Here is a 24,708-nt window from a genome sequence, read left to right as displayed (position 1 = left end):
ATCAGGCTGAGTGAGATCTATGCCGGCCTGATGTTTTCAGAATAGGTCAAAAGACAGAAATACAGTTGCCACTGATGTATTAACAACATTTGGCTGCCCTTTGTCATAAGCCACAAAATTACAGTATTTCATAAAACAAACATCAAATTCTAAGCTGCATTTTGCAGGAATACAGGTTGCAATTAAAAAGTAGTTTTGTCTCATAATTGTCCCTATTAGTACCACACTGGTCTCTTTCACACAATCTGTCATGCAAGACCTGTGACCAACGCTGCAGTGACCCTTCTGCTCGCAGAACTGAGCTGCTGGATGCTCTGCAGTACAATGACAAGAGGGGTGACATGGGGACCCTGTGCCCTTGTAAATACAGAAGGAGAAGAGACAGCAGAGCCGGCACGGATTCCCAACAGCATTGTATTCCATACAGCGGAAACTCACTAGCTATACAGTGACTTTTAAAGATCAAGTTAAATAAGTTTTAAAGCACTGGTCACTAGGGTCACCAGTACAGTTTTCGAAACTGTTAATCGGGTCTTTGCGCACATTTCCTGGACCAAGCTCCCTGTCAGAATTCACTGCCTGTGGTCAGCTTTTATGGCTTAGAATCAAGGGATATATGAATTTCAGCTAATTCCTATAAAGCTCAGCCCTAGGGTAGCAGGGATTTTTAAAAGGTTATTCTGCATCATCAGTTCTGCATGATCTGTCACAGAAATGCAGGCTTGCAGAAGATGAAAAGAGAACATTTACTTATGTGTAACTTAAGTTCTTGTAAATCAGAAGCAGGCCATGATTAGCTGGCCACATGGACAAGAAGGAGTGTTGAGTATGGAGGCCGAGAGCCGTGCACCTGCAGACCGGCTTGGCTCCGTCTCTTGTTCCATGAGGCCCAGGAAATGTCAGGTCGCAGCGGCATCACGTGACAACGATAATGATTACAGCCAGGTTAGAAAGGGCTCGCTTTTGTTCAGAGCAGACTCTACATCATTGAAGAGAGGGATCAGATCTTCAGACTCCAAAGTCCCTAGGTCAACGTTGGTTCCTGGAAGGCAGTCGAGGAAATCAGGGAAGCGGGTCTGCTGGGGATTGATGGCCATGGGTGTCTGAGCCGTATTTTCTCCTGGAACAGAATGAAGGACAACTGTTAGTTACTTCCTTCTTAATTTTTTTAAATTTAAATTTCTTTTGTTTTATGCTTGTTTGCTGCTGCTTTTGAAACAGGGTCTCACTATGTAGCCCTGGCTGTCCTGGTACTCACACTGTAGACCAGGCTGACCTTGAACTCAGAGATCCACCTGCCTCAGCCTCCTGAGTGCTGGGATTAAAGGTGTGTGCCACTACACCCAGCTAAATTTTATTTTTTAGGGGTAGTTTGCCTCTATGTTTTGTCTATGCAACATGTGTGTGCCTGGTGCCCACAGAGGCCAGGAGAGAGTGTGCGTGCATCCCCACAACTGGAGAAAGAGACAGTTGTGAGCCATCATGTGGGCAGTGGGACTCGAGCCTGTGTCCTCTGGAAGAGCAGCCAGTGCTCTTAGCCACTGAGCCATCTCTCCAGCCTTTTCTTATAAGTTCTTGACAAGGGGACATATAGTTCAAGTGCTAACATATCTCACAATTTCATGTCCACGGACACCACGTTAGTGATCTCATGTTGTTTTGGAAGAGTGTTTATTCCAGTAAGACTAGAGTTCTGCAGAACACAGTTGAGGAAAATGCTAGAATGGTAAGCACCTGGAATTTGACTGAGAATATGTTCTTTACATAACAGTATTATGGGAGGAAATATATAGAGACCTGATATCATTCGACTGGTCCTTTTACTAAATGACCTTAGGAACACTTAACTTGTCTCATTCTCATTTTACCACCTGGAAAAGGGGATCACAGCGTCCTCTGCACAAGTCGGAATAAAGTAATACAGTGTCTGCCACATCCAAGGCTGTGTCATCTATCTACTAAAGTTTTCGTTATCGGTGCTGGAGAGATGGCTCAAGTGGTTAAGAGTGCTGGATGCTCTTCCAGAGGACCTGGGTTCAATTCCCAGCACCCACATGGTGGCCCACAAAGACCTGTAACTCCAACTTCATGGAATGGAGAGATGGCTCAGCAGTTAAGAGCACTGGCTATTCTTCCAGAGGTCCTGAGTTCAATTCCCACCATCCACAGGGTGGCCTCCAAACACCTGTAACTCCAACTTCAGAAAATCTGATGCCCTCTGGCCTCCAGACACCTGCACACATGTGGTACACATAAACTCACACAGGCACACACATGCACAAAAATTTAATAGTTCAAAATATCATTACGATCTTCTAACTCTTGAGAATACCTATTTTAGTCAAACAAAATCTGTTTTAAAGAATTCTTCCTATTCCTTCTCCCCAGGAATGAAAGCATGAGTTGACAAGTCAAGCTTCTTCATCAAGGTTAATAATCTCAAAGTATTTCTTTTGACTCTACAATGTCATTGTGGTCTTTTTAAATCTTTGTCATTTTAGCTACTTAAGTTCATCACTTAAGCTATTTCTTCAATGGAGGGGCAGAGTTGGGGATATCGTTCTCATCTCACTGGTGAAAGCTGAGGCCCACAGAGGTTCCATAGAGAACACTGTTACCAGGGAGTGGGGAACAAAGATTCAACTTAGGCTGAGTGTTGCCGATGTTCTTTTAAGACACCATTTAGTTGTTTATTATGGCTTCAATAACGCTCCCCATTTACCCACTGGACATTAGTTTAGAAACCTATGGGAGAGAATATATCTTTTTAATGTCTCCTGAGGTACCCACGCTCTCACTTTATTTAATTTCGCTTTTTCTCCTTCCTGGATTCCCAGTGTTTAAAAGATGAAAGTAAACAGCACAAGAAGGAGCCACCTCATGAGGTTATGTCAAAGCAAAATAAATCTCTCTCTCTCTCTCTCTCACACACACACACACACACACACACACACAAAAGCGCATGTGGAAGGAAGGACAGACAGGTAGAAGGACAAACAGACAGACGGATGGACGGGTGTGTGAAAAGATGAAAGGGGTGGGGAAGAGAAGCGAAGTAATAAACTGAGTACAGCAACAAACGGTGCAAAACATCCCTATGCGATGCCTCACAAGCCAGCCCCTACTCTGCCCTCCATCTACCGCTGTCAGCCTGCAAGCCCTGGAGGTGCTGCTCCAGCATCCTGCACTTGTGCAGAGCTGCACTGTGAACCTGGCTCTGAGTCCGGCATTCAACAATTCAGACTCACAGAAAGCAGCACACAGCAGCTGTACACGTGTATGAGTGTTTTTGCATGTATGTGCAACTCTTGCATATCTGGTGCCTACAAGGGTCAGAAGCAGATGTTGCATGCCCTGGAACTGGAGTTATGGATGGCTGTAAACCACATGTAGATGCTGGGAACTGAACCTGGGTCCTCTGGAAGAGCATCAAGTGCTGAACCATCCCTCCAGTCCAACAACTGCTTCTCTGCGTGAATAATAGAAGAGAAATTGCAAAGGTATTTACAAAGAGTACATACGCAAACTGTCTTTTATTTTTGGCTTGGGTAGCAGGACACAAAAGAGCTGTATGTGAGCTGGGGATAGTGGTGCACACCTTTCAATGCTATTACTGCTGTACTCGGGAGGCAAAGGCAGTTGGATCTCTTTGAGTTCAAGGTCAGCCTGGTCTACATACCAAGTCCAGGACAGCCAGAGCAACATCGAGAGAGCCTGTTTCAAAATTAAAAGAGAAGAGAAGCTCTACTGTATGCCCCAACACCAAAGTGTAAACTTACTTAAAACACTGAGATTTTGCACTTTTTAAAAAAGATTTCTTTTTATTTTATGTGTATTAGTGTTTTGCCTGCATATGTGTCTGTGTGAGGGTGTTGAATCCCCAGAACTAGAGTTACAGGCAGTTGTGAGCTGCTGTGTGGGTGCTGGGAATTGAACGCTGGTTCTCTGGAAGAGCAGCCAGTGCTATAACCACTGAACCAGCTCTCCAGCCCTGTAAAATATATATATATATATATATTTTAAATGGCTCAATCATGCAGTTTTCAAATGTCAATTTGTCGGATGGCAAATATCCCAATGTCAGGAGTTTGGACATGTCTACTCTACAGGATGCACAGGCTGGGACTAGGAAAGTCAACCTGGTTGTTTGCTTGTCAATTGCTGAAGGAGGGTGTTATGTTAGAAATTGCAGCTGACAATTAGAATCCTCTGGGTTGTTAGTTAAGTGACTACTATCAATCCTTCCCCAAACCAGAAAGTAACACAAAAAGATGAGCAGGTTCGGAGAACCAAAAATAGTAGAAATCCCAGTTGAAAGAGTGGACTATTCACTGCAACTAAAAGGGGGGTACAGCACAGTCACCCCACCGCAGGTAAGTACAGTATAAGGAAAGGGCGATACTAAAAAGGATGGGGGTGGGTCTTAAAAGCCCACACCTATGGGAAGCCGTATTTGTGGTAACTCTGAAGAGCCCGCTGGACAGTAGCAGTGCCTGTGGATTGAGAGGGCTTTTAGGTGGCCCTCTGTGTTCAGGGTTGTGTTTCCCATTGGATTTTAGGGAATGCAATAACCAAGGGGACAATTTGAAATGCGCCCACCTGTGTCCATCTCATCCATGTTGCTGAGGAAGTCTTCTGGAGTTGTGGGGACGCTGTAACACCCCAGGCCCAGGCCACTGTCCGTGCTCTGCTCCCTTGAATGATAGGGCCCTCTGCAGAGAAAAAAAGGAAAAAAAAAAAAGTGGAGACCTGAATGTGAGTCTACTAAATAAAGATCACAACTAAAATGCAGTCACAGAACTCGGTCAGTGAAAGACAGAAAATTTTACAGGGCCCTTTAATTTTGAAACATATAGCCTGATCTTAAAGAACAAATCAATGATATGCAAACAAAACTGGCCACTCACCATACACGGCTACTGCTTTGTCTCAAAATAACCATTTGGACTCTATTCTATGTACAGATTATGGTACATGATACTATTTATGTGTAATCTTAAAAACCAGACAATATTGCTGAATAACACTCATAAACATGCACATTAACAGTGAAAGATGTATGTATATAGCCAGCCATGGTGGCCTATGCCTACAATCCCAACAGTCAAGAGGCTGGGGAAAAGGGATCCAAGAAAATAGCCAAGTTCACTGTGATGGACACACACCACTCTCTGATGAGTGGCCTGGCCGCTCCTGGGAAAAGAATGAAGGGAAGACAGAAACTTGGTGGTGGTGGAGATGGGCTCAAACCGTACTTGAAACACAGCAAGCTGGATGGCGGCTACCTTAGCTTTCTTTATATTTTTCTATTCTTTAAAACAAAAACTTAAAACAAATCAATTCATTCATTATCTTGGCTGCTTGTTTTTCCACCTCTAACTTGATTTGTATTTGCATGCCAGGAGCCTTGGTAAGAGAGCAGAGAAGAGCAGAAGCACAACGGATATAGCCACCCTCCCCCATTAGGTCTACAATTAAGGTTGACTTGTCTATCGTTCAGATACTTCTGGCTAAGTCATCTTTTCCTTCTGCTACTTTTCTTTCTCCTTTTTAGAGCCAACATCTCTATTTTAATTATGAAATAACTTAAAACTCACACCAAACATGCAAAAAAGAAAGTAGTTTCCACATGCCTTCCACCGGCTCCCTTAATAGAAACAGTTTTCATGATCACACAGGAAAGTAACATTATTAACGACACTATAAACCTTATTCACCCTTTTTCATAAATACCTCTGAATTTTCTTGTTCTATTTGCTATGACATGCTTTTAACCCCACCCTTCCCAAGAACGTCAAGATTCTTACAAGTAATTACCAAATAGCACTGTCCTGTGTATGCTTAAAGTCCATCCTCACATGCTAATCACTGAGAGATGTCCTCCATGTCATGTGACTAGGTCTTCAAATTGAGTTTTAAAGCTTCCTTTCTCTTTCTTCAGTTGGCTCTCCCCATTCTCCCCATCCCCCAAGAACCCTGCCTGTTCTCCATGTTATCAAACACCCCACTACAGCCTAAACCATAGGTAAGAAAGCAAAAGCCAATGAATGGTCCCCCATGTGAACTTACCCATTGAGGAAAGGATCTGAGCTATTGTTGGTGATGGACCTCATATCTGTGGTCATAGCAGGCGGGTTGACAGAGGCCATGGTCTCTTCCATGGGGAGCTGTCTGCAGAGGGCAGCCTCCTATACAGGAGTCAGAGGGAAACGGAGTCACTCAGTTGCCACAAAGGGTTGCATCATAATACACTTCACATGAAAACTGCTCAGACACAACATACTTTGTACCTATTTCAGTAGGTCAGAGTCATCAGGAGATTAGCATTCTTTCTCCAGTCTTCCAGACATGTCACTTTCTCCCACTCCCAGCTAACACTGGGCCTCTGGGCACTTTAAAACATGGAACTGGTAAGACACCCAAGTCTCCAAACACTTTCACACTGACAAGTTAGCTCTATTCTGGGGTCTCGGACTAAATCTAAAGCAATCAAAGCAACACGACACCCCTGGACTAGCATGTACATGCTAGTTTCTCCCATTTACCTGCCAGTGTGAATGGGAGGTTCAGAGTTCAGATGCTACACAAAATTACACTTAGCAGTTGGTGTTAGACACCAGATTTGAATAAAACAACCAGTTAAAAAGTTTGCTTAAAAAAAAAACACAACAGGGTCACAAGGTGGCTCTGTTGTCATAGGCATTTACCACCAACCCTGACAACCCAAGTTTCATTCCCAGGATCTACACAGTGGAAGAACCAACTCCCTCAAGTTGTTCTCTGACCTCCATACGAATGTCACATCACGGATGTACATGTTGTACACATAATAAATAAGTATCATATCAGAGCTGGTGAGATGGCTCAGTTGGGTAAAGGTGCTTACTGCATAAGCCTAACAACTTGAATGAAATCTCTAGGCCCACACAGAGTAGACAGGGAGAACTGACTCCACAAAATAGTCCTCTACCCTCTACATACAAGCCTTGGCACAAGCATGCCTGCACTTACATACACACATCATACACACTCACATATTCACATAACAATAATAATGTTGAGTTGACTAAAATGGCTGAAAGTTGGGGGAAACTCCACTTCCAAACAAAATCCCACAGGCAATTCAATGTTTGATGGGTTATGGATTTTATTTTTTTAAACTAGCATTGATACAAAAAAAGAGCCAATCTAAAATGTTATGAACTTGACTGCAGGGACACACTCCAGATAGAAATGACCAGGCATCAGATCCCTTTCAAGATGGTGGCTATTTCCAGAGAAGAATGCTCTCATATGTTTCTACCAACAAAACCACAGTTGAGTCCTGGCCATATTCAGTGTTTTAATTTCCAAGCTGAAGTCATTGATCTTACATCCTTAAAATCCCTAAACCATGGCTACAATGACAAACAGAACATTCCGGCTATCTGAGCTCTAGGATGTTGGTTAAATCTCTTTTACTAAAACCTTCATGTGACGGTTTAAAGTGCTGCTGTCTAGGCAATGAAACTGGAAAACCTTCAGTTCCGTGTTCACCATATCGTTACTACTGCTTACGGTACCATGACTCACAAACCATGAGAGGACTAACTGTTAAAGAACTGCACCGGGGAGGCTGGAGAGATGGCTCAGCGGTTAAGAGCACTGACTGCTCTCCCAGAGGACCTGGGTTCAATTCCCAGCATCCACATGGCAGCTCACAACTGTCTGTAATTCTGGTTCCAGGGAACTCAAGGCTTGTGGCAAAACACCAATGCAAGGTAGCAAGACAGCTGGAGGGTGCAAGCACTCGCCATGAAAGCCTGACGATGTCTTTGAACTCACATTAAAAAAAAAAAAAAGTCAGATGAATTTGGGAGCCCATTCTCGGGCTCCTCGTGGCTTTACCCAGCAGGTCCCCATAGAGGATGATTAGACCACGGGCCTGAGTGCAGGTGTCTGAGATGGTCTGCACTTGGCTGTGCTGGGGGAGGAGGTCTTTTGCTCCACCCCTTGGCGTCTCTATAAAAACCCTGGGGCAGAGACAGTTGGGGCCCGTTGGAATAGGTTCCAGGCCCTCTCGAGGCTATCCTTTATTTTCTATCTGTTTATCTCCGCGATATTCTCCGCAATAAATCCTTCTATCTAATATTCCTGCTGCTCGCACTCAAGAAAACTCTGGGGAACTGTGGGGGTGGTTGGGTAAACGCCCCACAGATGAAGTGGTGTGCACAGCCCTGCAGAAACGTTGAGAAACTTCGCCTCGGCAAAGTGGAGAGGATTAACTCCTGACAGCTGCTCTGCACATGTGCACCATGGCACAAGCATGCTCACACATGCACAAAATTAAAAAAAAAGGAAAAACGTTTTTTAAAATCAGGAAAGGGTTTTAGAGGGATCACCAGGTTTCCGCTTTGCCTCTCTATCTTAAAGGTAGCCACCATACCAGAGAAAAGGTGTGAATACCCAAAAAGCAACCTTTAAGAAGAAACAGAAAGGGCTGCCTTTAATCCCAATACTCAGAGGCACAGGCAGGCAAATCCGTGAGTTGAAGGCCAGCCAGTGCTACAAAGTGAGACCCTGCTTTAAAAAAAAAAAAAAAAAAAAAAAAAAAAACCAGAAAGTGATGACATCACATACCTAGGAGTAATCTAGCTTACCTAAGAAAATGACAAAAGACAGGTAAAAGCCCCTTAGAGGACTAGGCTCCATTTCCCCCAAAGCCACTGTTCAGCTGTGTTAGTGACATAAGCAAAAGGGGGGTCTTTAGAAAGGGAAAAGAGCCGGATGGTGGTGGCGTACACCTTTAATCCCAGCACTCGGGAGGCAGAGCCAGGCGGATCTCTGTGAGTTCGAGGCCAGCCTGGTCTACAGAGCAAGATCCAGAACAGGCACCAAAACTACACAGAGAAACCCTGTCTCGAAAAACCAAAATAAACAAATAAATAAATAAATAAATAAATAAATAAATAAATAAATAAATAAATAAATAAAATCAGGAAAGGGAACTATTTGGAGGGCAGGAAGAGAAAATTAAGAGAGGAAGAAGAAAGATGCTGGAGGGTTGTCAGGGGTAAATAAGAAAAAAGTGTAACAATATATATGTATGAAAATGTCAAAATGAAATCTGTTTCTTTGTATGCTAACCAAGAAAAAAATTTAAAGACTACATAAAAAAGGATAAAGCACTGTAGTATGTTGGGGGAAACACTCACTGTGCCGTTTTTCATTTATTCTCTGGATTTTAAATCCAAGAGAAGTGCCATTCCATCCTTCAGCATCATCGGTCCTAACTGATACCAATCACCAAGTCACCAAAAGAGGAAATGCTACATTCTGTCGGTAGGGGGCTCACGGGATCATGTTTCCACCTCCTTCAAATAACTAACAAAATACAAGAGACCACAAGGCACCCCTAAGGATTACTTTAAAAAATAAATCGGACCATTTATTATTAACAACAATGACCTGTTTAAGATTACTGCAAGACCATTCTTAGGTCACAGACCATTCCCAAGAGCAGCAGACCTCTACTTCCTACCCCCACTGAATGGGCAGTGGAGGCAAGGAGCCCAGGGGCCTATCCACCACTCCACACTAGCATTGGCCTCTGCTGCTGCTGCTTCCACCTCCTGAATCTGCACAACTATTCCCTCTGTCCGAAACATGCTCCTCAGATCGTCCCCAAGAGCCCATTTCTTTCACTTACTAACCTACAAATGCCACTTGTCAGAGACATTCCTCCCTGCCTCTATCTAAAGGAGCACCCCACCCCATCACTGTCTGTCTGTCTGTCTGTCTGTCTGTCTGTCTCTGTTTTTCTATGTGCATTGGTGTTTTGACTGCATGTATGTATGTCTGTGTGAGGGTGTCAGATCTTGGAGTTACAGGCAGTTGTGAGCTGCCAAGTGGGTGCTGGGAATTGAACCTAGGTCCTCTGGAAGAGCAGTCAGTGCTCTTAACTGCTGAGCCATCTCTCCAGCCCCACTGTCTGTCTCTTAAGCTGCATTTATTTTCTTCACAGCAACTTAGGTTTTATCTTGTCCTCCCCAAGGACCCCAAATGTTAAGTTCCACGAGGGAAGGGATCTTACTCACTATGTTCATTCCCACTACCTGTAACCATGTTAACTCTGTAGTAAATACTCAAAAAATATATACTAAGTAAATGAGAAATAGAGCATATTCAAATAAAAATATTTTTAAATTATGTTAGTAATAAAAAATAAGTTAAGAAAAAAAATCACACTTTCAACCACAAATGGGTCTACACACATCTTAACCAGCCAGTCACACTCTCCTTAGTTAACCTGAATTCTCCCCTGTCCCTAACACAAAATGAGCAGTGCTAAGTGGCCAGTGGCAGAAACAGTGGCACCAAATACTAGGAATTGAATCTTGGCCCCGCTGTCCCCCAGTGACTTATTTCACAGTTTTGTCATTTGCCATTTCACAGTGAGGATAATAAAATCGCATGTGCAAGGGGCAGCTATGACAGAGATGCTCAGAAGAGAGCTTCCTCCAGAAGTCACTGCATAGATGTCCAATTGTCACGTCACCACGCGTTCCTATACCAAGCTCAAAAGCACAGGTTTTAACCAAAATAAATACATCAGCAGCAGAGTAGTTACCTAACAAGTCAAGGCCCTGGGTTCCTCCCCAGTACTACAAGAATAAATTAATAAATAGATAACTTTAAAAATATCGCTCACTGTTGTGTGTGTGGAAGTGACCCGCTTTGACCTAAGAATTTCTTCTTAGTTAACGTTGACCTTGGAAGGATTAAATCAAAATGTGAAATTCATCACAATGCTAAGAAAACATAAAAATGGAGGGGAGGATAGCCGGGCGGTGGTGGCGCACGCCTTTAATCCCAGCACTCGGGAGGCAGAGCCAGGCGGATCTCTGTGAGTTCGAGGCCAGCCTGGGCTACCAAGTGAGTTCCAGGAAAAGGCGCAAAGCTACACAGAGAAACCCTGTCTCGAAAAACCAAAAAAAATAAATAAATAAATAAATAAATAAAAATAAATAAAAATGGAGGGGAGGGACATTTATAAACCTACATTGCCTAAAATTAGTTTTAATTATACAATGGTGAGAGCTACATTTTATAATATAATAGTTCTACACTTCGAACTTTAAAAATTCTACCTGCCTGGTTTTCTGTTGTGGTGTTGTTTTGATCAACTTTGACACACGCTAAAGTTATCTGGAAAGAAGACTCTCACTTGAGGCAATACCTCCATCAGATGACTTGTAGGCAAGACTGTAGGGAATTTTCTTGATTAATAATTGATGTGGGAGGGCCCAGCTCACTGGGGGCAGTGCTACCCCAGACAGGTGGTCCTAGGTTGTACAAGAAAGCAGGCTGAGTAAGCCAGTAAACAATATTCTCCCCAGGCCTTTGCTTTAGTCCCTGCCTGTAGGTTCCTGCCCTGACTGCCCTCAGTGATGGCCTACCCTCTGTAACTAGAAGACAAAATAACTCCTGTCCTTCCCAAGTGGTTTTTGGTTTGTGGTGTTTTAGCACAGCAATAGAAACCCAAGTAAGGCACTACAGCTTTGAAAATGAAAAAAAAAAAAAAAAATTTCCCCGTATCTGCCCACGAATTTGGGGGCCGGGCAACAATACCAAACGCTAAAAACAGCTTGTCACCAGCATGTCCTTATCAAAACAGGAGGATTTGGAGCCTTTTAGTTAGTTGTTGTTGTCTTTTAATAAATTTAGATATAAAATTAAAAGTCTAGATCAGTATGATTTTGACTGTCACAGGACAGCCACAGCCCTTATATAAGCAGAAAGGCAATCATCCAGCTCTACCTAGACCAAGAAAAGCACTCAGCACTATCTATCAGCTTCTCTGGCGTAGGCAGTTGGGCTACCTTAGTTTACGTCAACTGGACACAAACTACAGTCACCTGGGAAGAGGAAATTGCCTCCATGAGACTGGCCGTGGGCATACCCTCCAGGCATTTTCTTGATTAATGACAGATGTGTGGTGCCCTCCCTGGCCCGATGGCCCTGGGTTCTATAAGAAAGCAAGCTGAGCAAGCTAGGGGAGCAGTTCCTGCCTTGAGTTGCAGCCAGGGCTTCCCTAAGTGATGGACTGTAGCTGGTAAGACACTTTGCTCCGTCAAGTTGCTTGTGGTCAGTGTTTCATCGCAGCGACCGAAAAGCAAACTAACACAGCTGGGCAGCTGGTGAGAACTGGGGGCTACACTGCAGCCCACATTTGTTTTATTTCCTGCCAGCGTTCTGGTGGAGCAGGCCTGTCTTTCCCACTTGCGTTCTGGTGGAGCAGGCCTATTCACAGGCCCCACCAGCCCTGCTCCTTCCATCTTGCCATCCCTGGCCTCTAAAACAGGCCTTTGATTTCTCCACAACTCAGTACTTCGGGCCTCTCTTCCTCCAGACACATCCTACCTAGTCATGTTACCCAGCCACGTTCCAGATGTTTTTCCAGACCACCACAGCCACAGCAGGCCAAGACGTTTCCCTCTCAGCTTCAAACACCTAAATGAATGTGCCTGGCTGGTACTCAAAAGGAATACGGGGCTCAAAACAGCTCCTCCTGTCATCGCCAGGTTCCTCCTGAAGTTATGACCCACCCAGCTTTCAACCTGATTGGGACTCTCCATTGGACAGGATTTAGAATACCCTGGAGACAGACCTCTGACAGACTTGTGGAGAATTACCTATGATTAATTAGCCTCTGGGCTGTGAGAACAATCTGGGTTAAATGAGGTGGAAAGACATACCCTAAACGTGGGCAGTACCAATTCATGGGCTGGGTTCCTGAACTCCAAAAAACTGAGAAAGTCGGCTGTATTCCCTTTACCTCTCTCTGCTTCCGGACTAGACACAACGGGGCCCGGTGCCTTCTTCCATACTACGATGAGCTGTATTGTATCACCTGCAGCCACGGCCCGAAACAAACCCTTCCTTCCCCATCACACATCAGGTACCATTCTCAGCAACAATGGCTAAGACAACGCCCCATCTTCCTGCAGGACTAGAGAGGGGCGGAGAGACCATCAGGAGAAACAGACAACGGCTAGGCTTTCTGCTGTTCATCCAACCCCCATGCCACCGTTCTCCAATCCTGCATCCAGCGCAAGTAACGGGTCATCATTACTGCCATAAGCACCCCCAACTGACCTCCCTACCGCGCCATCCACCTGTGCGCGTCGGGCTGGGGGCAGGTCCCAGCAACACTGCAACCAAGTCCAAGTGGGACGATCGGAGCAAATAGGGTCTGAGATGAGTCAGCGTGTCACGAAACCCAAAGCCTCACAATGGCTCTCAGACTACTCATAACTAAAAGATTCCTCCAGTCACAGATGTAGGGCAAGCAGACGGAAGAACTGTCGCGTTTGTCATAAGTTCAATTAAAGTACTGCCTACTTCTCAGTTCTCTGGGCTACTGGCCAATGGGAGTCTCAAGAAGCAGGTAAGGATTCAATGCTGCTGGACCTATCCTGAGCTTGGCATTTAAACAAACAAACAAACAAACAAAAACAATGCAATGCAGGGAAAGTAAGTTTAAAATGAATGATCAGTGTTCAAACCCCAGTTCAGTTGCAATATGGCTGTGAAAATTTGGATGACATTCTCTTATTTATTTTTATGTGTATGCGTGTTTTCTGCAAATGTATGTCTGTGCACCAAGTATGTGCTGTGCCCAAGAAGTCCAAACAGAGGGCGTGGGATCCCCTGGAGCTAGAGTTCCAGCTGGCTGTGAACTACCATGTAGGTGCTGAGATTTGAACTCTGGGTTTTTGGAAAAGCAGTCAGTGCTCTTAACCATCTCTCTAGCCCCTTGGACTAAATTCCCCACCCCCCACCCCCAAGACAGGGTTTCTCTGTGTAGTTTTGGTGCCTGTCCTGGATCTTGCTCTGTAGACCAGGCTGGTCTCGAACTCACAGAGATCCTCCTGGCTCTGCCTCCTGAGTGCTGGGATTAAAGGCGTGCGCCGCCACCGCCGCCTGGCTGGACTAAATTTTTGACAGCTCATTAAAATGGTTTATAAAGCCTATCTTGTTGGGCATGTTAAAAAGGTTAAAAAACAGAGTGAGACACTCAATAGAATGAGTGTTGGATGTCATTGAAAGGTTTGAGAGGTAGAGAGACAAGTATTAATTACAGACTTTGCATTCTGCCTTCTACATGCGAAGCCTGAAGATAGGATGCAATCCATTTATTTTGCTAATGAAGAAATGGAGGGACAGAGAGAGTAAGTGGCTTTCCCAGGGCCCTATAGCTAACACCAGGAGCCAGGATTCACATCCAGGCAGGTTGACTTGAGTCTACTCTGGGAACTTCCACAGAGAAGGAAGTGAGGGCTGAGGTTGGCAGAGCTCAAATTCAGACCCTTTCACCTAGTACTGACTGGCCATGAGACTTGGGCAAGTTACTTCATTTCTCTGATCCTGTTTTCCCAGCTATAAAATGGAAATACCAACCCCATGACCTCACTCAGTCTGTTTAGAAGAAAATTTAATGAACCAGCCTATTCAACAGTACTGAGCACAGTTTTTCCTCCACAAACTGGGAGAAGGATGGCATTGCAAACGTTTTATGATCCTTTTCAATGTATATGGGTGGGGCTAGTGGCCTGGGAATTCACACTATAGTTAGCAAAGTTTTAAGTTCAGATTTTAAAGGCCAGTCTCACAAAGTCCTGAAAAGCTGCCACCACCGTAGTCCTGCTACAGCCCTCATCCGTTCTCCCACTAGCTTTCATTTTTCTTCACATAAACCTTGGGAATGGAAAAACCTCTGTAAAAGGGGCTCTGGAATCTCTGTGAGTTTGTGGTAATCTGTCGGTTCCCGTAGACAACAGCAACAAAAATCTTTTGTGGATTCGAAATGGCTGGGAGGGGGTGTGGTGTACAGAATAGCTGGAGGGAATAATGAAAGGCGCCTGATGATTTGTGAGTTAAGGCCTTCTGAAAGAGAACCTCAAGCTTCCTTCCCCACTGGCCTGCAGTTCTCCTGAGGAACAAATCAACAGAAGAGGCAAGAGAGCAAACAGCCCTGGAAAGCATCCCTTGTGTTCTTGGCTCGGGGCTCCTCCCACCAGCCAGCCCCTGCCCTCACTGGAATGTACTTCAAAGAGAAAGGAATGATAATAACCCATTCTGAAGGTGCTCAGCTTGACTTAAGTGTGTAGAGCCAGGGATTCTACAAAAATGGAAGATGGAATTGTTTTAATTATAAAGGGTGGGGTGAGTAGAAACAAAGGAAAAGAAAAAAATGAAAACAATATTTTAAAATCCTACCATTAAACAGTCATTTTAGTGCAGAGATGTAGCTAACTCTTTGTCAAAACCATGGGGCTCTCAGAAGCAGAATGCTCTAGGAGCGGGGTTCTGATGTGAATCTCTTTTCAAGCCTGTGCCAAGAGATTCTAGAAATTCACTGTCACAGTTCCTGCAGCTTCTCTTGGAAACACCTCATCACGCATACTCAGCTGCCAGACTGTCTCTATAAAAGTGCAGCTTCGAAACTCTGCTACTTTGGAGAAAACATGTGTTGAGTCCATAATTATTATCCACGGCCTGCTGCTGCTCCTTTAATTCCAAGATGCACATAGCAATCTCGTGTTAGTCCACAATCTGTTTCTGTTATCTCCTAGAATCACATAAAGGAAGACAAATTTTGGATATTCTTTTTACTTAAACAAAGGGTGAAGTGGATTTTTGAAATGGAATACTTCCTCATACCTCTGAGATCTAACTTCCCTTAGTGCAAAATGAGCCTCCACTTTAAAACAATGCCCAATTTATTTCCAAGTGGACTTTTTATTATGTATTTATTTATTTAAAGGGACAAATAAATATTGTACTTATGACATAGTATAACAGGTTGGTTCGGAATGGTGGAGGGAGTCCTTTTGAAAAGATTTGAATTGGCACTCTTTTCCTTTTCTCCCCATTTCCCTACCCCTACCCCCAAAGTCTCACTATGTAGGCTGGCCTAAAACTTGCTGTGTAGACCAGGTTGGCCTGTAGCTGGCAGTGGTCCTTTGCTCCTGAGTGCTGACTTCAATTACAGACATACACACCACCCCTGGTGGTGTCATTCACCAAAGGAACACAGTAGATGCCCTCGACTCCTACACAAATTCAACACTTGCTAGAAACTGAAATGGAAGCTCCGGGACAGGGTCTGGTCCCCGCCCAACACGTGTGATGAGAACATTTGTTGAGCATAAATGAATGAATGAACCTAAATAGCCATTTCTCTACAGATGATTTAGGCATGTGGTGAATGCTGGATGACAGGACCCTATCAAATGCCTTCCTTAGTCAGCTCTGAAATCCAACTCTACAACGTGCTTTCTGAAAAGTTAGAACCTGTGTTCCAAAGGCTGCGAAACAGCCACCCTTTACCTTACATGCTTTGCTAGGTAAGTTTTTAACTTTTCTGAAAAGCTCTTAAAAACTCAAGAGAGAAAACAGCCCTCTAAACCTTCCCTGAGTCTAGCTCGGCTCTCAGTTGTGCCCTCTCCATGGAACCGTGGATCTGAGATGGCTGTGTGAAGCTGGTCAGCTGACCTGCCCCCCCCCCCCCATAGTGGCTGTCAAGTGTGACAGAAATCTGTAAGACCTGCTAAAAGAATTCTGAGCCTGCCTCCCTCCATCTGTGTCCCCGTCGCCCTGGAAACCAAAGGCCAAGCTTAGTCAGCATTTTACAAGCCGTATTCTCCTACCCCCACCCCACACCCCACAATCCAAATAAAGAGAGGACAGAGGTAAAACAGTATGGAATTTGCTTGGAAATAGTAACAGTCTCTCAACAGAGCAGGCACTGACAAGTTTAATTCTGTTGCTTCAGCAGACAATGCTAAATTTAGGGACCACAGTTAAGGAAATTTTCCCAGTTGGGGAGTGGGGGTAATATGGGGGATTAAACCTCAGGTCATGCATGCCAGGCAAAATCATCTACCACCATGCTATTTTAAAGAATGTTTAACGTGTATAGATATATGCAGGAATGTATGTGTGCATGGTGTGCACACACAAATGCATGGACACCACTACACGTGCACAGAAGTCAGGGAAGAACTCGTGGTAGATGGTTCTTTCTTTCTGCCTTGTGACTTTGGGATCAAGGTCAAATGGCAGGCTTGGTGGCAAGGCCTTTACTCTCTGAGTCATCTCACAGGCCCCTCTTTTCATTCTCTTATTTTGAGACAGGTTCTCATTAATTATCGCAGGCTGGCTTTGAACTCAGTTGGTAGCCCACCCTTGCCTAACTAAACTCTCAATTCCTCTGCCTTAGCCTCCCAAGTAGGTAGGATTAGAGGCCTGCTACCATCGGGCCTAGCCTAGTTAAGACGCTAAGTCTGTGGAGACACTGCCACTTTGATCCCAATTCAGGAGTTGTTAAATAGCTTGTTGGCCAGGAGGAGTGGTCAGTGGAAAGAGATGAAGGAATATCTTACACTATTTTCACAGAAAGTGAATTTGTCTGGGCTCAGTGACAATCCTAGAAGTCAAAGAGGTAACCACTGGGACCCCAAGGAGGTAATGGTGTTAATTTACCCTCTGACCCACAACTTCGACAAGAACCAATTACTTTTGTCTCCTGTGCTACCACAGAAGTTACATCCAGGCAGCCGTGTCCCATTTATCTTTCTATTACTTCCAATTCCATGACTATTGGCTAAGGGAATCAATGAGGAGACAAAGGAAGAAAGGGGGAGAGAGAGTTTCCATCCTGAACCAATGGAAACTCACTTTAGAGTTGCAATCAAACTGTCTCCAAATCTCCTTTTTAATGCCCTGAGCGATTTTAGCACCCATGAGCCAACGCAGGACAGCACAGGGACAGTTGTCAGAGAGTACTGGCCGGATGGTCATGCAGCACAGACTGAGGAGCTGCTTCCCCCGGGGCAACATCAACACTGTAGGTGTAGAATAATAAATGAGTAACAGGAAGAGGTGGAGAAATGAACAAGGGCCAAGAAGACAGGCTATAGGATTAGAGATCTCCTGCAGGCAGGAGAGGCAGGTTGGTGACAGACCTCCCAGTGAGCAAGAGATGCCCAGGCAGCTGCTAGTGACTGAGGCAGAAGAAACCCATAGAAGTTTATAGAAAAACCACACAAATCTCATCAGGAAAAACCAGTCCTCCACACTACAAATTCCTATTTGATGCTAGAAAGCAGCTGAACAGGTGAACCAAAGACCACTTTTACTTCGAGTCTTTTCCTAACTCTACCCTGGCTAAGGCATAAATAACAAAGTGAAAAAAAATCACCAGAAGAAGTCAGAAAGCCTACCAGAGGTGTGGGCACTGTAGCTCAGTAGAAAAGGGTGCATGCTGAGCAAGCCTGGCCACCTGTGGTCAACCCCCAGATCCCCCAGTGGAAGGAAGGAACTGACTCTTGAAGACTGTACTTGACTGCTGCATGCATGCCCATACATTCTAATAACACAAGCCTGCCGAGGGGCTGGAGTAATAACAGCAAATAAGAGCCATTGCTGTTCTCACAAAGGATGCAGGTTCAGTTCCCAGCACCCACCTGGTGGTTCACAACCATCCTTAACTCGTGTTCCAGGTGATCCAATGACCTCTTCTGACTTCCAAAGGAACCAGGCATGCTATGATGCACATGCATGCATGTATACATGCAACACATTCACACATGTAAAATAAGATACAGCTTTAAAAAAAAAATTGAAGCCCATCAAGATGATGAATTCAAGATATTCTGGAAATGATCCCAGGAAATACTCCCACACCATTATCATATGGCCTTATTACCTCTGACTAGGGAACATGATGCCTTGGATGGGGGGAGGGACAACTTCCCATGATTATTAAATCTATTCAGACATTTCTCCCCCTATACAAAATTAAAAAGACCATCCATCAAAACCATCCATCGTGTCTCCTAACTACACACACGCGCGCACACGCGCACACACACACACCACTCACAATCAAAGCTGAGCAAAAGCTGCCAGCCTTTTCACCTTGCCACGGTCTGTGGAGGACCATACACTGGGATGCCCTACAATTCACCAAGGTCCCTAGCTGCCAGGGATCAGCACTGAAGGAACTATGCTGGCATTTCTGTAATATGAACCATCAAAACTATCCAGGGCTCCAAGGCACCTCCAGCTAAAGGAAACAATCCCTGGCACTTTTCCCCACCCCTTTTCAGAAATTCTTTCTGTGGGAAAGGAGGAGACAGAACAAAAGAAAGAATTATATAAGAAGAAGAAACAGGAAAAAAATCATTCCTAGCAGGAGAGTGATTAAAAAAAAAAAAAAAAAAAAACCCACCACTGAAGATCATTTAAATACAAAACTGGGGAGAATTTATAAATGAGACTATAATACTGTATAATTCACATTATATTTCCAAAAAAGAAATTGATCGATTCCAAATAGAAATAGCCCAGGCGGTGGTGGTGGTGCTCGACTTTAATCCCAGTACTTGGGAGGCAGATGCAGGTGGATTTCTGTAAGTTTGAGGCCAGCCCGGTCTATAGAGTTCCAGGACAGCCAGGGCTACATGAGAAACCCTGTCTCAAAAAAAAAAAAAAAAAGAAAAGAAAAGAAAAAAACTAAATAGAAATATCCACAAATGGAAAACAATTAATAATATAATTATTTCTTACCAAGAAACATTACCATGATGCAGCCAAGAAAGCACAAATTTAGATTCTAAGAGTAAAAGCCACAATTGTAGTTTCCTAATAGCCGTCTTCCCTAATATTCATTTCTTTTATTTTCAAAGGTTACATTTGAGATGTACCGTATGAGCAAGACATTATCATTGATAAAAGATGATACATAGATTTTAAAATAACAGCTATAACTTTGGGAAGTATTTACCTATAACACCCCCACTCTCCTTTCCAAGGACACCCTTTGAACCGTTAAAACTATTTCCTTAAAATGGCACTCAAACTCAGCCAGGCGTCTTTCTTCCTCCCTCTCTCTCCCTTCCCCTTCTTCTTTCCTTCTCTGTCTTTCCCTGTGCTAGGGACAGAGCCCAGAGCCTTGAACATGCTAGGCAAGAACTCTACACTGAGATACACCCCTAGCTCTAGGGCCTCGAACTCTCAACCATTCTGAGTCAGCCTTCTGCGTTCTGGGTTGAAAGTTGCATCGCCACGCTGGCTTTTTTCTTTTGTTTATGAAGAACAGAGCTGAGCCCCCAGAAGACTCACAGCAGTGTCCTGTTGACCAAATAGGTGAATGAATGTACATAGTACAACACACAGTAACTGGACTGAGCCAGACACAGTGGCATATTCCTATCCCAGGATTTAGGAGGAGAGGCAGGAAGATCTCTCAAGTTTGATACCAGCCTGGGATGCATAGCAAGACTTGTTGCTGCAGGATCTTTCTGTATGCCATGAATATGTGTTGCTCCAATTCATTAATAAATAAAGCTGCATTAGCCTATGGCAGAGCAGGATGGAGCCAGGAGGAAGATCCAGGAGGGACAGAGAGAGGAGAAAGGCATGGTCAAGAGACGCCAGCCAAGGAGCAATAAGATGTCAGCAAACCGGTAACACCACGGCCACGTGTCAACATATAGATTAATAGAAATGGGTTAATTTAAGATGAAAGGGCTAGTTAGCAAGAGGCCTGAGCCATAGGCCAAAATGGTTTGTAATTAATATTAAGCCTCTGAGTAATTATTTTATAAGCAGCTGCGGGACTAAAGGTGGGAGAGATTTGTCCAGAGAGCAGAAAGATGGCTCAGTGGTTAAGTGCACTGACTGATGTTCCAGAGGACCTAGGTTCAATTCCCAGGCCATATGGTGTCTGATGACACCAGATTTAAAAAAAAGGAAGAAGGAAACTCATGACCTCCTCTCCCTTCTCTCCCTTTCCTTTTAAGAGGTCAGGTATGATGGCAAGAAGCACCACCTCCTTCCGGCGTATAGCCCAAGGTCATGGGCGGAGCAAATACCACTACAACTACTTTTTTTTTTTTTTTTATTCTTCTAAGACAGGGTTTCTCTGTGTAGCTCTAGCTGTCCTGGAACTCGCTCTGTAGACCAGGCTGGCCTTGAACTCACATGGATCCACCTACTTCTTCCTCAAGTGCTGGGATTAAAGGCGTGTGCCACTACGCTGAGCTATAACAAGACATATTCTTAAAACAAACAAGTCTGACTGATACCCAACCCACGCAGTTTTGGAGAACATTCTGATTAAATCCATATAGAAAGCAGTTTGTTTTCCATTCTGCTTTGACTTTATCCTTTTCACGCTCTATAGCAGAACAAGATGGCTGGCTGCAGAGGGCTTGTTTTATGGAATGCCTCTCTGCTATCTCCTTTAATGAGGGAAAGGGGACAAAGTTGACGCCATTTCTAGAACCAGGCCCTAAGACACTGTTCTCTCTTGGAGGGCTGCTGTTATATGCCCTGGTACACTCAAGATTGCCATGCTTCATGTAATCCCAAATAAGGCCAACCTGCCAGCAGTCCTGACCATTAGCTAACAAGCTCCTGGACCTTGCAACCCACCTACCAGCTGATTACCACTAAGTGACCTCAATGACAACAGAAGATCAGCCTACCTCAGCCCTTTCTAAACTGAAAAACTGCAATTAAATTAAATGACTATTTCAAGTCCCTGAGTTTGGGGGATATTTTCTTACAAAGTAATAGCTAACTGGAACATGTTCTTTCTTAATTTCTCCTTTCTCTCCCTTTAAATACTATCAGTGGAAGCCAAGGCTGCCATGCCAAAGGGCATGTCCTTGAACTCTTAAGTTTAGCCCTGAAGATAGTTCAGGAGGAGAGAGTTGGGAGAAGAAACTGGGCTGTGAACCCAGGACCTCATCCTGAAAGCAAACAGCCACCCGAGGCCACAGGGCCTCCAACAGGTACCATGGAAGACCATACCTGCCTCATGAGCTCCTCTTGACGCATCCGGATCCTCTCTCTCTCCATCTGGATCCTCTGAAGTCGCAGTTTCTGCTGCTGCTGCTGCTGAGTGGTCAGCGCATTGGGCACACTCATGAGCCCCGAGGGTGGGTTTGGAGTGGGGTGGTTCTGTGCACTCAGGTTACTGGGCACAACTTGTTGCTGGTGTTGGTGATTCATCACTACAGGAGGGAAGAACACAGGGATCAATGACCAGGGCCTATGACAGTTATCATAAAGGGACCATCAGAATGCTTCTGAATTCCTTTCAAGTACTTTACTGTTAAATCATTACTATTTAAAAATTATGGCCTTAATTCTATTCATCAAGGCACAAGTAACAGCTGCACAACTAACTCTTGGCTTTCTGTGCTGTTAAAAATTTTATTTCATGTTTCCTATGCCTAGAATACTTTTTTTTTTTTTTTTTGAGCTGAGGATCGAACCCAGGCCTTGTGCTTGCTAGGCAAGTGCTCTACCACTGAGCTAAATCCCCAACCCTAGAATACATTTTATTACACTTATTTATTTGTGTGTAGGTCATAGTTGGTTCTCTACTTCCACCATGTGGGTCCCAGAGTTGCACTCAGGTTGTTAGACTTACAGCAAATCCTTTACCCACTGAACCGTCTCTCACAAGCTCCACTCTTGGATATATATTAAAGGTAAATACATAAAACATAATGGTAAAAATAAGTCCCACAAAGATTGTCATAATTTAGGAAAGATTTTCCCCCAAGACACCTGGGAGTGTGTCGATTTCTTCAGACACCCTGAATATCTGTAGCAGCATCACAGAAGGCATACAATCAATTCTCCATATCCAATGGGTATACAAGAATACTCAAAAGGAACGAGTGAGCTGAGAGCAACAGGAGAAAAACAGACCTCAATCAGAAAAGGGGCCCAGTCACACTTTGTTAATAGGGAGTAATTCCTGGGACTGGAAGTATAGCTCAGTGGATAGAGCACTTGTCTAACATGCAGGAAGCCCTGGGTTCTGTCCCCAGCATCATGTAAACCCGGAGTGATGGTGCATTCCTATAACCCTAGCACTCAAGGGTGGAAACAGGAGAATCAGAAATGCAAGGTATCGCCAGCAATACAGGAAGTCCAAGGCCTGTTTAGGCTACATGAGATCCTGTCTAAAAATATCAAAAAAAAAAAAAAAAAAAAAAAAAAAAAGAAAAGAAAAAGAAGGGCTGGAAAGACAACTCTGCAGATAGGAGCCCCGGCTGCTCTTCTAGAGGACCCAGGTTCGATTCCCAGTACTCATATGGCAGCTCACAACCATCTCCAGTTCCAGGAGATCCAATGCCCTCTTCTGACCTCTGCAGGCACCAGGAATGAACACGGTACTCAGACATACATGCCAGTAAACACCTTACACACACACACACACACACACACACACACACACTCTCTCTCTCTCTCTCTCTCTTTTTGCAGTGGACAAAATGCTGCTCTGGGTTCACTAACAAATAGTATGCTCCATTACTCAACTCCATACTACAACCAGAAGCTCTCTGTGGACTTTATTAATGTCTGATAAGACTCAGGGCTGACTCTTCCCAAACCACACCCTTGCTGATCTTCAGAATGTCTGCTCCTACAGGTGTTCACTGTTACAGGAGACATCTGCTCTTAGAGGTGTTCACTCTTATGAGACACAGCTGTTCTTACAGGTGTTCGCTTCACAGAGTTAGCAATGAGCATGGTTCCCATAGAGCTGGTGGTAAACGTAGTTCTGCCATGTTGGAAAGCTGAGGTGGGTGGAGTCAGCAGCCTAAGCTGCCACTTCAGTCCTAGTAATGCTACAGTTTAAACCAATAGATTCACAATAAAGCAGATTCAGATGGAATAAGACTTTAAATGGTTTACAGTGTGTGTAAAAATATATGTAGGCTTGAAAGAGAAAAAGAAATACAGAGTCATATCAAGAAAGTTTTAAAAAGTAAAGCCTTCAAAGAGACAGTAAAAGTAATATAAAAAATAAGCCACATAAAGATGGATATTGCACAGAGAATCTGGATTGTGTTGTTCTGGGGATTTTTTAACTGCACAAAGACATTTGATTGTAAATGCTACTCAGTTATATATATATATATATGTTATCTTGACTTCAAAATTTATGTCTAAGGATATGTTGCTTTGGAAAAGAGGTTCTGCTTTTGTTTCCACAGAAAATGAGAACCTATGGATTTGTACCAGTTTAAGATGGATTAGATTTGATCAAGTCAGACCTCCTGAACCTTAACAGATGGTACCTATCGACAAAGGTTATAGCCAGTCTTCTCAGGACTTGACCATTTATCTTGAATAGTCTCACAATCCCCATAAGACTACTAGTGGCCCCTATCAGCAGGAAGTAGCCTAGAAAACTACGCCCACATTCCCAAAAAGTGGATTATGGATGTTTGTCTTTGTTTAGATTGTTGGTTACAAATTGTTATTGGTCATAGTCAATCTCTTTCTAAAAGAAGAAAGGGGAATATGATATAGAAATATAGGATATAGATATGATAGGATGAAAGGGTAGATTATTGAATCTACCTTTAAAGAGCAGTTTATTGATATAAATTTAAAGTTAATTTTGTTATACTGTATATATATTTCTACTCTCATTTAAAGTATTATGTTTATGTAACTTATTTAAATTGTAATGGATAATTAAGAAATATAGATTTATAATTAGTCTTCTATGATAGTCAAGCTTATAGTCATGTTAGTTAAGTTTTCTAGGTATACATAGATATAATTCAATTAGGTAGGTAATCTTCAAATACTTCAAAGACCTACAGAATATGGCATTGAAAATGT

The 24,708-nt window shown here is 43.8% G+C and overlaps 1 protein-coding gene across 1 annotated transcript; it reads right to left on the bottom strand.

The window, feature by feature from the left end:
- Window positions 1-727: 727 nt before the first annotated feature.
- Wwtr1 (WW domain containing transcription regulator 1) lies at window positions 728-22,068 on the bottom strand. Its single transcript, XM_059264654.1, has 4 exons — window positions 21,868-22,068; window positions 6,070-6,188; window positions 4,600-4,712; window positions 728-1,120 (listed from the first exon to the last, which is right to left on the bottom strand). The coding sequence occupies exons 1-4, from the start codon at window positions 22,066-22,068 to the stop codon at window positions 936-938; spliced, it is 618 nt and encodes a 205-aa protein (XP_059120637.1). The 3' UTR covers window positions 728-935.
- Between the last annotated feature and the right edge of the window lie 2,640 nt (window positions 22,069-24,708).

The sequence above is a fragment of the Peromyscus eremicus genome, chromosome 6 (genome assembly GCF_949786415.1).
Source record: "Peromyscus eremicus chromosome 6, PerEre_H2_v1, whole genome shotgun sequence".
Lineage (NCBI taxonomy): Eukaryota > Metazoa > Chordata > Mammalia > Rodentia > Cricetidae > Peromyscus > Peromyscus eremicus.
This window is presented reverse-complemented; position numbering and strand designations above follow the sequence as displayed.